Source organism: Phoxinus phoxinus (assembly GCF_949152265.1).
Source record: "Phoxinus phoxinus genome assembly, chromosome: 13".
Classification (NCBI taxonomy): domain Eukaryota; kingdom Metazoa; phylum Chordata; class Actinopteri; order Cypriniformes; family Leuciscidae; genus Phoxinus; species Phoxinus phoxinus.
The window spans coordinates 10,052,633-10,064,725 of NC_136888.1; the positions used below are offsets into that span (position 1 = coordinate 10,052,633).

Genomic DNA, 12,093 nt, shown 5'->3' on the forward strand with positions numbered 1-12,093 from the left:
AGAATATTGCTGCAGATACCAATTGTCATTACATGAATGACAAATGCTCTTAATGGTCATTAAACAGATTTCATTTTAAATGCACAATGTAATTTGTTTTTTTCTTTTCTTTTGGTTTAAAAATATGAGATTCTCTGTTTTCGTGACAGGTTTTGAGATTCACACAGTCGCATGTTCTTCAGAGGAAGAACACGTTTAGTTGCGTTCTGTTGCAATGCTCTTCGCCTGTCTAGAAGCCATTTATTGGAGAGAGTGTATGAAATAAGAGCTCTTGTGATGGCATATCTGTAATGTGCAGATGACGTGCGTGGCAGTGGATGAGAGCTTCTGCTCTCCGGCCCTTTAAGAAGCAGTTCCTCTGACTGGTTCCAGGGGGCGCATGATCTGTGTGTTCCTGTTTGCAGCGGAGCAGCAGCGCATTAGGGGCTTTGGTAGTGCTGGATCGCCCGGGTTGCGGGACGCAACGTCCTGCTCCGACATGGAACAGGGATCATGGAGGTTTATTGGGAAAAGCGGCGTGTTTGTTAGGACTTATTCGTGTTGATTTGCGGAGGGACGGATGTGGAGGTATGGCTTGATCATTTGAGGGGACTTTAGCGAACGTACAGCCTTTCTGATCGCTTTAAATCAAAGATTTTTTTTTTTGTAAGTCGGCAGCTGCGTTCTGAAACCAAGTATCTTTTACATCATGATGTAATGTTACAATGTAACACGTTCGCAGCGCGACGTCATGCAACAATGTAACGTATGCGAGCGTCCGCTCTGTTACAGTCTTTATGCTTTTTGAACCGCGGAAGCTTCATTAAACGAGCATTTTCGCTAGTTTATTTGTTGTCCTGTGGACTCTTAAAACTAACCAAATCGAGCGAGATTCTCATACGAATCCGTCTATATGTTGTAAGCGGACATAATGCACTTGAACGCATTTGTAAATATTCCTAAACATCTCATAACATCAATTCGATTCTCGAAGTGTCCCGCATTGAAATGTGGACTCTCGAAGTGATCCATTAATGGCATGCACGAGGGCACTGCTGCCGTTGTGTTCAGAAAAGCCGTCCATTTATCATTCATTTGAAGGAGTCGAGGAAATATGGCAGATGAGATAGATAAGCCCTCGGCTGTGGACGTGGACGTCGACATAGACCCTGATTTCGAGCCCCAAAAAAGGCCCAGGTCTTGCACCTGGCCTCTGCCCAGACCGGAGTCCAATGCTGGCAAAGCAGAACCGGGAGAGGTGGGAATCATTCCCGAGGAAGAGGTGGATGAAAATGGCACTGATGATGCTTGTGCATCTGGTGACATTACAGGCGCCTCAAAGCCAGTCAGTGTCACAGAAGGAAACGAGAGTTCTGCTGCTCTTGCCATAGAAACCAATGCTGCTCTCAGTGATAAAGACACCTATGGCTCTCCTGTTTCTTCCCAGCATGCTCTGCCCTCCGCCTGCAGCGACTCCAGCATCAATGGTCTGATTCCTCAGCAGCCCAGAAAATCCTCTGCCCGCAGGAACGCCTGGGGAAACTATTCCTACGCAGACCTCATCACTCAAGCCATCGAGAGCACGCCTGAGAAGAGGCTGACATTGGCCCAGATTTATGATTGGATGGTCCGGAATGTGCCATACTTCAAGGACAAAGGTGACAGCAACAGCTCTGCGGGATGGAAGGTACGTCAGGTCAAAGAGACGGCTGGATTTTAACCTTGACTTGCTTATCAGGAGTGTTTATGTTCTTCTATGTGTCCATTTGTTGCAGGCATACTTTTGTAACATAGTATTTCATGGCCTTATAAAAACAATGCTTATATTTTTATAGGGAGGTAAAATGGCACAGATGCTGGAAATGTGGACTACTAATCATGTCATGTGTGGTTTGCTGATTAAGTGATGCTGTATTCATGCCAAAGGGCGTAACAGCAGATACATTGAGAAAGGTGCCACTGATAAACAGGACCTTTTAAATGGCCCCTTGCCTCATCATTTCCAAGTATTGAAGCTTGATAACAAACATAGTAGTCATAGCCAATATCTATAATATTTCCAATTATTGTATCATCAATATGTTCGCACTTCCATGAATTGATTTGTATATTATCTCTCTTTTCTTTTTGTCTTTTTTCGTTGGCATTTACAACGCTCTCTTGTCAATGTTTGGTTTCAGGGATTAGCTTGGCCTGGAAAAACATGGAATCAAGTCTAATGAATGCTCTTGGTATAGCTGCGTTTGAATTAGAGAAAAACCTCAGGAAATCCCTGTGCAATCCTGCAGATGTTAGGCTGGTGAACTGCTGTTGTGCAGATATTACTTTTTAGAAAGATGATTCGGCACCTTCACAAACAAGCTATGCCAAGTGGATTGTAAATGCTTGATATTTTTTTGTATGATTTGAATCAGTTTTGAGTCAATGTTTCATTTGAAAATTGGTTTTCAAATGAAATGACTACAGTCATTCTGTAGTCCACACTAACATGTAAGTTAGTCAGCAAAACTGAATGTTTTTAAATCCTTTCAATTTGCTAAAGCATACATTTTGGTACTTCAAAGAAAAAAGGTTCGTTCTTCCAGCCAATCAGATTTTAGAAACGGCCAACCGTGTTCAGTGCAGATAAAGCCATCCTGCAGAGTGTTTGCATCTGCCTGCCACTGAATGAGGAAAAAAGAGAAACCATAGGCATATCATCAGTGTCAGGGTTTCTATTGGCTTTTTGGTCCCCACCTCCACTTCCTATTGGCTCTCGGGTACAGCATAAGAAGCAATCAGCTGACTGGAAACTATGTAGGTCAGTGTGTAGCAACGTGTGAAGAGCTTTGGTGTTTGACTCTGAGATACAGCATTGTGTGTAAACTGGCAGCGCTCCAGTGCTGTTCTGAGTGGTGCTTTGCTCAAAAGGGACTGCATCATGGCTTTCAGATGATTTCAGCCCTTATTTTCATCCATTATAGTTATTCTTCATGGTCCTGTGTGGATTTAATTCAATAGAAAGCGGTACCACAGAATTTTTAAGATGATTTTCATTGCTACATTTACCTACTCTGACACTCTATTTAATGCGATGGGTTACTAATATTAGCGTTTTATAAGCTGGTAAATCTGTTAAGAATGTTTTTATCTCATGCATTTCCCCTCAAATCCATGTTACTCTCATTATATATCAATATTTACCTAATTTTTTATTGTAATGTGGAAAAGGTGATGTATTTAAATTATGAAGTGCGTTTGTACAATTGTAATTGCTACAATTGCAATTACAATTGTATCATGGTGGTATTTGCTCAACTGAATTGACTTTTTTCCACACATTGTAGTAATGAGGATATAAAGTGTTAATTGTCATGTATTACGATTATATATTTCTTTGTGTGATTTACCCTCTGGCTGCATAAAGTCACTGGAAATAGGGGGTTCTGGTGGCCTACAGGTTAATGATCAAGCCTCTTAATGCTAAACTTACAGATTTAGTGCCCAATGGGGGTGAGCTGTGTCTGTTCACTTGTGCCCTTGTTCAAGTTGCTTAACCTTAAGGTGATTGAGTAGATCTAGAGCTGAATTTGCCATTTCGGGAGATGCTTTTCGCCCATCAGTTTAGTCAAAGCGGGTCAAAACAACACGACTTCATCTCGATTTCTTTTTGAAGCCTTAGATGAGAATTTTCAAGAATATCATAAACACAGAATGTGTGTGAAATGCGTTTTGATTGCAACTGCAGAAAAAGCTAACATGGATCAAATAAACATTGCAACTGGTTTGATCACTGATTCAGTTTGTCATTTGAAGATACTGTTCTCATTGTAAGCCGAGTTTGTAATGATCTGTTTTGTAATCAATGTAGCTATGATTGTCAACAAACAATCCGATGCGTGTGTCTTAGATTAGATTCTCAATCCAATCAATTCAGTTAGCCAGCTTAACAAAGCAAAAAAGGAGAACTGCTTACGTACTTTACGAATGTGTTGGGATACATGTTGTTCTTAGAATAGGAAAAAGTTCTGTCACGGATTAAATCCAGTAATCCAGTAGGCTTGAAGCAAAGGCATTAATGGAAGTGTAGTGTCATGAGGTCTGCCCATTCACTCTTTTGAGAAGTTCAAAGGTCAGTAAAGTGATGTTCACAGGACAATGTTTGAGTAGAGACCAGCTTTCTTCAAGATGTATCAGGCACAGCATTGGTAAATTCACACCATTTTGTCAGACTGCTTGACTATTCATCAAAAAGGAAACCCATTTCTCGCTTGTGAGTTTTATCACATCTCCTGATGCTGCATTATGGATTGCTGTACCTTCTGTGCTGCAGTCCACATTAATGCAGCTTCACTGCGCTGCACTCTTAAACTTTGTACATGATTGAGGAATTCTCGCTCCGCTTTCTCTGCACTGGAAAAATACATTGTTAGATGCGTAGCTTGAACTAGAATGTCACATTACTGTCTTGAGAAAAACATGGTCAGCAAATGTTAAGTTATCCACAGCTTTACATGCAGTAGCAGGCTTGTATAGTGTGGTTTGTAAATGTCTATTCAGAGCTCCAAAATGTAACTAAATTTCGTTAGTGATTGCACTGGAGTACCTACAAAATTGCCTGTTTTCTCATGCATGCATATGTGAAATGTCAAAAGCCGAACACTCAAAGTTACCCAGTTGAACTGCACAGCGCAGACCAATTATCTCGAAAGCCCGACGGACAGTGCAGAGTGCGTTGATTTACTTGAAGTCTGGTCTTGACCACACGGCCCAGACCAATTTGAACAGTGTGAGAAATTCAAATGGGCACTGCCCTTTTTCTATTTTCTGTATTTTCTCTGGACTGGTTTCTTTGTTAAAAGTGAGAATTACAATTGAGAATTATTGTTACACTGTTTTCAGCCGTACACTGGTTACATCACTTGCCCACCGTGGCAATGACTAAAATCATTTAGTTCAGTTGGAGAAGAGCATTTGCTCAATTCAGCGTGAACCGAATGAGAGTCGCAGCAGGAGTCAGATTTCATTTATCAGCATGGTGAATGCTGTGCGTATTCGTTTTGTTAAAGGAGAACTCCGGTCAATTTTAACATTGAGCTTAATTTTTAGTAAATTTGGAGTGCTGTCAATACAGAGAACAACGACAAAAATCGGTGTTGCCTACACCGTGTTATCCTCTTTTTAAAATTTACACCCTATTGACTTGAATGGGGCAAGTTTTAAACTTAACCAGTTCTTAGTCTTATCATCCTTGATGTGTCATACAAGTGCCCAGCCACGTTGAGTGATTCCTTCAGAGTGAACACGAGTGAATCTGACTGCAGTAGATGTGAAAGATATGAATAAAAATTATGTTATATCAGCCAGCGCAAATACCTGTATTTAGTTCCTGTTTTCGGTCGAAGTCCAAAGTAGTCGATTGTCGAGTTCACGCGCATAGGTTTAGTTACTATGATCACGCGCGTGAACTCGACAATCGACTACTTTGGACTTCGACCGAAAACAGGAACTAAATACAGGTATTTGCGCTGGCTGATATAACATCATTTTTATTAATATCTTTCACATCTACTGCAGTCAGATTCACTCGTGTTCACTCTGAAGGAATCACTCAACATGGCTGGGCACTTGTATGACACATCAAGGATGATAAGAGAAATAAAAGCAGGTTTAAAACTTGCCCCATTCAAGTCAACAGGGTGCACATTTTTTAAATAGGATAACACAGTGTAGGCAACACCGTTTTTTGTCGTTGTTCTCTGTATTGACAGCACTCCAAATTTACTAAAAATTGAGCTCAATGTTAAAATTGACCGGAGTTCTCCTTTAATAAAGCCGTCTTACTAGTTTTGTTAGTATAAAGGTCTGTTTAAAGGATTAGGTCACTTCAGAATTAAAATTTCCTGATAATTTACTCACCCCCATGTCATCCACGATATTCATGTCTTTCTTTAGTTGAAAAGAAATTAAGGTTTTTGAGGAAAACTTTCCAGGTTTTTTCTCAGATTTCAAGTAGACTTCAACCACGGTTTGAAGGTCCAAATTGCAATTTCAATGCAGCTTCAAAGGGCTCTACAGGATCCCAGCCGAGGAATAAGGGTCTTAACTAGCGAAACGATCGGTCATTTTCTAAAATAAAAAAAAAGTTTAACCACAAATGTTCATCTTGCACGATGCACGTCCACGACTTCATGCATTACGTAATCACGTTGGAAAGGTCAGGCGGTAACCTAATGTGTGGTAGGGCGAAGAACTCCATCTCATTTTATCCAACTTCAAAATCGTCCGACATCGTTTTTTGACCTTTTTTAATTTTTTTGGAAAAGGCGTTTGACTTAGTCTTTGCCCGTTCACTTTATAAACACAGTCGGTACTTCCGCCTACGTCACGCGTGACCTTTCAACGTGATTACGTAATGTGTGCCGCATCACAGCTAGTGCAAGTCGAGCATTTGGTTAAAAAGTATATAAATGTTTATTTTGTTTAGAAAATGGCAGATGGTTTTACTAGATAAAACGCTTATTCCTCGGCTGGGATCGTGTAGAGCCTTTTAAACTGCATTGAAACTACAATTTAGACCCGTTGATAACTGTTGAAGTCCACTATATGGAGAAAAATCCTGGAATGGTTTCCTCTAAAACTTTAATTTCTTTTCGACTGATGAAAGACATGAATATCTTGGGGGTGAGTAATTATCAGGAAATTTTAATTCTGAAGTTAACTAATCCTTTAATATAGGCGAGTTTGTCATTGTACTGTTTTGTTGTGTTTTTCATTTAGAATAATAATGAACCAACAATTCAAGCAAATGTCACTTCAAATTGCCACTAATTTGAAAGTAAAATGCGCATGACCACACTGGTATTCATAAGCGATTTAAAAGCGAGGTGGAAAAGAGGGAAAAACTCCCCCTGTACCCATACTGGTATTACCGGTGTTGTCACACATTGATTACTCTATAGAAACCACAAATGCCAAATTGTTAATTCAACAGACTCTATATACACAACAGCATTGACATGGAAATAAGGATTGCTTTAATTTTTTTTAACAAAACACATGCCTCTGACCAATAGAGTCCATGACTCTTCAATCTCTGAGTAAAGCAATCAAGTTAAAGTGGCATTGTTCCTTACTCAGCGTTATGCACTATTGATTCCAAGTTTATTTGGCCATTATATAACATTATTATTCTGCTTTTTAATGGCCAACTGGTTAATGAATGAAGCTGAGGGATTTAAAACAGGCTGCATATATGCATGTTTCAAGCAAGTCTTATGATGCACAGCTCACCATCTACTCTTCTCTTTTCACAGAACTCAATACGACATAACCTGTCACTCCACAGTCGCTTTGTCCGGGTCCAAAATGAAGGAACAGGAAAGAGTTCATGGTGGATGGTCAATCCTGATGGCGGAAAAGGGGGAAAAGCCCCTCGGAGACGTGCAGTTTCCATGGACAACAGTAATAAGCTCATCAAGAGCGCCCGTGGCCGTGCCGCAAAGAAAAAGGCAGCTCTTCAGGCTACTCAGGACGGAAGCTCAGAGAGTTCCTCCAGCCTGTCTAAATGGACCGGCAGCCCGACCTCCCGCAGTAGCGACGAGCTCGATGCTTGGACGGATTTCCGTTCTCGCACTAATTCCAATGCCAGCACCCTAAGCGGACGCCTTTCTCCGATTCTGGCCAACCTCGAGATGGACGAAGTTCCTGACGACGACTCTCCCCTGTCGCCCATGCTGTACTCCAGCCCTAGTAGTATGTCTCCATCCACCGGGCTGACCGAACTGCCCCGTCTAGCTGACCTTGCAGGAACCATGAACCTCAACGACGGCCTCTCCGATAACCTAATGGACGACCTTCTAGACAACATCAGCTTGACTGCTTCCCAGTCTCCAGGTCAAGATGAGAGTGGGGCCAACCTACAGGGAAGCCCTGTGTTTACCTTCAGCTGCTCTGGGAGCAGTCTGGCAATTCCCACTGGCAGCTATGGCACTAACTCCATGTTCAGCCCTCCGTCTGTCACCGCCCTGAGGCAGTCTCCAATGCAAACAATCCAGGAAAACAAGCAGGCTACGTTCTCCTGCGGTTCCCTCTTTAGCGAGCAGAGTCTGCAGGACTTGCTCAGCTCCGAGTCCAACAGTCGCAGCGATGTCCTTCTTACCCAGTCTGACCCGCTTATGTCACAAGCCAGTGCCTCCCTTTCCTCCCAGAATGCCCGTCGCAGTGCGCTGTTGCTGCGTAATGATCCCATGATGTCCAACCAGGCTGGGCCTGTAGGACAAGCAGGGCTCAAGAAGGCGTCGCCATCTGGATGGCGGATGAACTGCAGCGAGTCAGACTACCAAAGCTTGATGAAGCAACATCTCCAACAGTCTCCGTTCAGAAGCACATCTATGCAGCTCAACTCCTCTGATTTGTTGTTGGCAGGTCTCAATGGCAGCGTTTCCTCGGTTCAATTGGCATCTCAGGACCGATTCCCATCTGAATTGGATCTTGAGGCGTTAAGTGGGAGTTTCGATTGCGACATGGACACCATCACTCGCAACGATCTGATGGATGCCGATGGCCTGGAGTTCAGCTTCGATTCCCATCTTATCTCCTCCCAGAATGCAAACCTGACTTCAGAGAGCTTCTCCAGAACCAAACGAACCTCCTCCCAAAGCTGGGTACCAGGTTGATCCGGCCAGGCCCAGGAATGTAGGGACGGACTGAACACCGCATTTGAGCCAACTGTCCACTGTAAAGCAACTGTACATTATGCTGTAGAAAAGCTATTTGACATCCATTGGAATCAGTTTGAGTTAACGTCAATGATTTACCCAGTCGGTGTTGTAGTTTTGTGTTTTGTATTGTCATGATTGAGGCTGGTTTAATGGACGTTGTAAAGTGTTTCAACCAATTTAACCTTGAAGTGCTTGCAGGTTAATCTAATTGCCAGTGACTAGGTAATGAACTCCGCTGCTGGAATATGGTAGGTGTAGTATCGTAAACAAAAGGTTGTCTGAGACTTGAAGGTCAGTACTTCCCTTAGTCCATCTAGAATACAAAATCCCTGAATCCACCACTGTGTATAAGGGTACCTGCACACTAGAGAAAGCTCTTACAAACACATTTGAGAGTTGGGTCAGTTTGACAACCAAGTAAGAATCTTGAATTCTCTAGTACCTACGACAGAAACTGGTACCCGCGACTGGCATTGCAGTGAAAGTTAAAATATTATCAACTTTTGGTCGTCACTTTGGCAAACCCTGGCATTTTCTTTGTCCCAATTGAAAATCAAGTCTAGTCTGTACTCTAGTTTGAAGGTGCCCTTAGTTTGTTGTAATTTATTGTAACCATAATCAAGATTAATAGATTTCCAGTCCTCACATTGAAACAAACACTTGCCTTTTGCCAAACGTGTCCTCTACTGGACAATTACAACAATGGCCTGTTTACAATACGAACTATTGAGAATGTTTTTCGTTGTCCGAAAAAATGGCCATGAAAAATAAGTCTGTTTCTCAGATTATTTTTCATAAAACTGAAAAGGGGAAGTTATTGTGTTTTTGTGAAACCAGTGATCATAATGTATCCTTGACTCCTTTTATGGAAAAGTGAACTATGATATGATGATAAGCTATGTATTTAGTGTTCTGCTGTATGAAACTAGTTTGTCAGTGTTTCCCATGGATTTCCTAACAAAACCTGTGCATTTATCCTGCTCGGGAGTTCTTGAACACGAGCATCTCAATCACCCCTAAACCGCTTTCACTTCCGATGTCAACCATTTTAGAATAGATTATGAGCTATATATTTGTATTTTTTGTATGTGTTTATACACTCACACACAGGGCCTCATTCATGAAGTAATTGCTGTGTAGTTGAACAATTTAGACATTTCTAAAACAAAATTGTATTAATTAATTAATATTTTCAATTCGATTAGTGATTGTGTGTGTACTGTACAGTCTGTATACATGCATGCAACCATTTACGTAAGAATGGGTTTACAAATTTCTGCCTAAATCAGATTTCTGTTCTTGTATTTCATAAATGAGGCCCATGGTGCATATGTGTATGTGCTGTACACTGAATATGTGTGCGTGTGTTTACACATAAATATTGGATTTATTCTAAACATAAGGTATATTAACAATTATTATACATTTTGGAACGCTGATTAAGGACCACTAGATGTTTGTGTATTTGTAGCAGGAAAAAATTAAGCTAAGAGCATTTGGTGCTAAGTGAAATTGTGTTGGGTCAGTTCATATGGCTGACATGTTACTTTCTTAGCATTTATGTGTACATTTCTACACAATGGCTGGTGCTAGTAGAACGTGTCCATCAGTTGTTACGGCAGTGTGTTTGAAGCATCCTAACAGTTTTAAAATGAAAGGCAGCCACATTGTAGTATATGGATAAGCTATGTAAGAAAGCACCTACGTTGTACTGTATTTCACTGTTGATCTTGAACATGCCAGACAACCAAATTTGAGGCTGGTGAAAAATAATGCAACTATTCAGTCTGATGAAATAGTAGTGCCATTCAGGGACAACTTGCAGGCGTTTCAATAGTTGTAACCTAATGTTGTTTTAACATCACAGTCGAATGTACCTTTTGTTAAGGTCAGTTTCACACCCAGAATTTTCAAAAGCCTCTTCTAAGCAATGATTTTTTATAATCTGCTTTTTATAATCAGCTGGAGTCACAGAATTTAAGATGACTATAAAAAGTTGATTGTGCTGTGTTTACCTTTGTTTACTTACTGTAGTTTCACATTGTGTAATCCGTTTCAGCGTCATAAAATGGCATCCTCAAAATCTAAATGCTTTTAATTCTTGGTTTTCATATTCTTTGGGTAGGATCATCGTACTTCACGAAAGAACTACTACAATTTTTATTCATTTTGAATTGTAATCTTTACGAAGGAATTAACATGAATTGTGAAGTCGAAATCTGCGTGTGTAGCACCTCGCACCACAGTTGGCCGTTAGTTAGCATCCACTCAATGTTTGCTTGACTTTACCCGTGTATTTCCATTTTGGATAATGTAAACAAGGTAGTGCAAGGCAAGGTGCATGTAAATAAAGCTTGTATTACACAATATATTTTTGTCAGTCTTTATTTTAATGTCTCTAGAATGATTTAATGCTTGTGCGTCTGTCTGGTCAAACTGATCACTAGATATTTGCAAAAAAACATGCAATGTGCCCTAAAATTCTGAAGCCACGTAGTATATTGAAAATTTCTGTACCATTTAATCTGGACATTTTTGTTATTCCAAGTGAATAATTTAATCACAGCTACTGCGGTTTCAGTGGAATTCTGATCAAGGGGCTCACAGTCACATCCTCTCATTTATTTAATTTTAGTGACACAGTTTTCTGTGGATCATGACTTAAAGGGATATTTCACCCAAAAATGAAAATTGTCATCGCGAACTCAAACTCATGTTGTTCCAAACCTGTATGAATTTCTTTCTTCTGCAGAACACAAAAGATGGTATTTTGAAGAATGTTGGTAATCAAACCGTTGACGGTAGCCTAGCCATTGACATCCATAGTAGTAAAAAAAATTATGGAAGTCAATGGCTACCGTCAACTGTTTGGTTTTGACCATATATATCTAGCAGAAGGCTATACAGATCCATACATTTTTCAGGATGTGGCCAACTGCTCCTATCAAAAACCTTTTTGATGTGTGTGTATGTATATATATATATATATATATATATTAAAACATTATAAAATACATTGAAGTCAGTATTTTTGTGAAAGGTTAGAATTGGTTGTTGTTTTGAAGTATCTGTTTTTGCAATAATGCCTATAATGCAATAATTAACTACAATGCCACTAAAAAAACCTATGAGTCAGATTCTATTCACAAATGATTTATTTCAATAAACCAAATGTAAAAAATCACTAACTTAAGAATAAGAAATTATTTAAAAAATATATGTACCGGTAAATAAAACCAATAGCAATTAGCAGAAATGAACAGGAAGTGTGTGTATGTGTTGTCTCACCCCTTCGTATCTGCATTTTTTTTTCTGCATTTGTGGCTGATTTTGTTTGCCAAATTCTATACAAATGCTGTCTGTTGCAGTCACGTGTGCGTGACAGAGAGAGAGAGTGTGAGTGTGAGTGAGC

The 12,093-nt window shown here is 40.3% G+C and overlaps 2 protein-coding genes across 2 annotated transcripts in view; both read left to right on the forward strand.

Annotated features, from left to right (window-relative positions):
• The first annotated feature begins 139 nt into the window (after positions 1–139).
• LOC307008867 (uncharacterized protein) overlaps positions 140–12,093 on the forward strand; it is a 67,608-nt gene continuing 55,654 nt past the window's right edge. The window contains exon 1 of the mRNA XM_079632143.1: positions 140–567. The gene's annotated coding sequence lies outside the window, so the exon portion shown is untranslated. The remainder of the gene's footprint in view (positions 568–12,093) is intronic.
• On the forward strand, positions 559–11,050 carry foxo3a (forkhead box O3A). Its single transcript, XM_079633666.1, has 2 exons — positions 559–1,666; positions 7,275–11,050. The coding sequence occupies exons 1-2, from the start codon at positions 1,094–1,096 to the stop codon at positions 8,634–8,636; spliced, it is 1,935 nt and encodes a 644-aa protein (XP_079489792.1). The 5' UTR covers positions 559–1,093; the 3' UTR covers positions 8,637–11,050.

What these genes read in the sequence shown, in the direction of transcription:
- foxo3a (XM_079633666.1), top strand. Translation starts at nt 1,094, where the DNA reads ATGGCAGATGAGATAGATAAGCCCTCGGCTGTGGACGTGGACGTCGAC. An exon ending in ACAGCTCTGCGGGATGGAAG is followed by an intron (nt 1,667 to 7,274) that starts GTACGTCAGGTC and finishes CTCTTTTCACAG; the next exon opens with AACTCAATACGACATAACCT.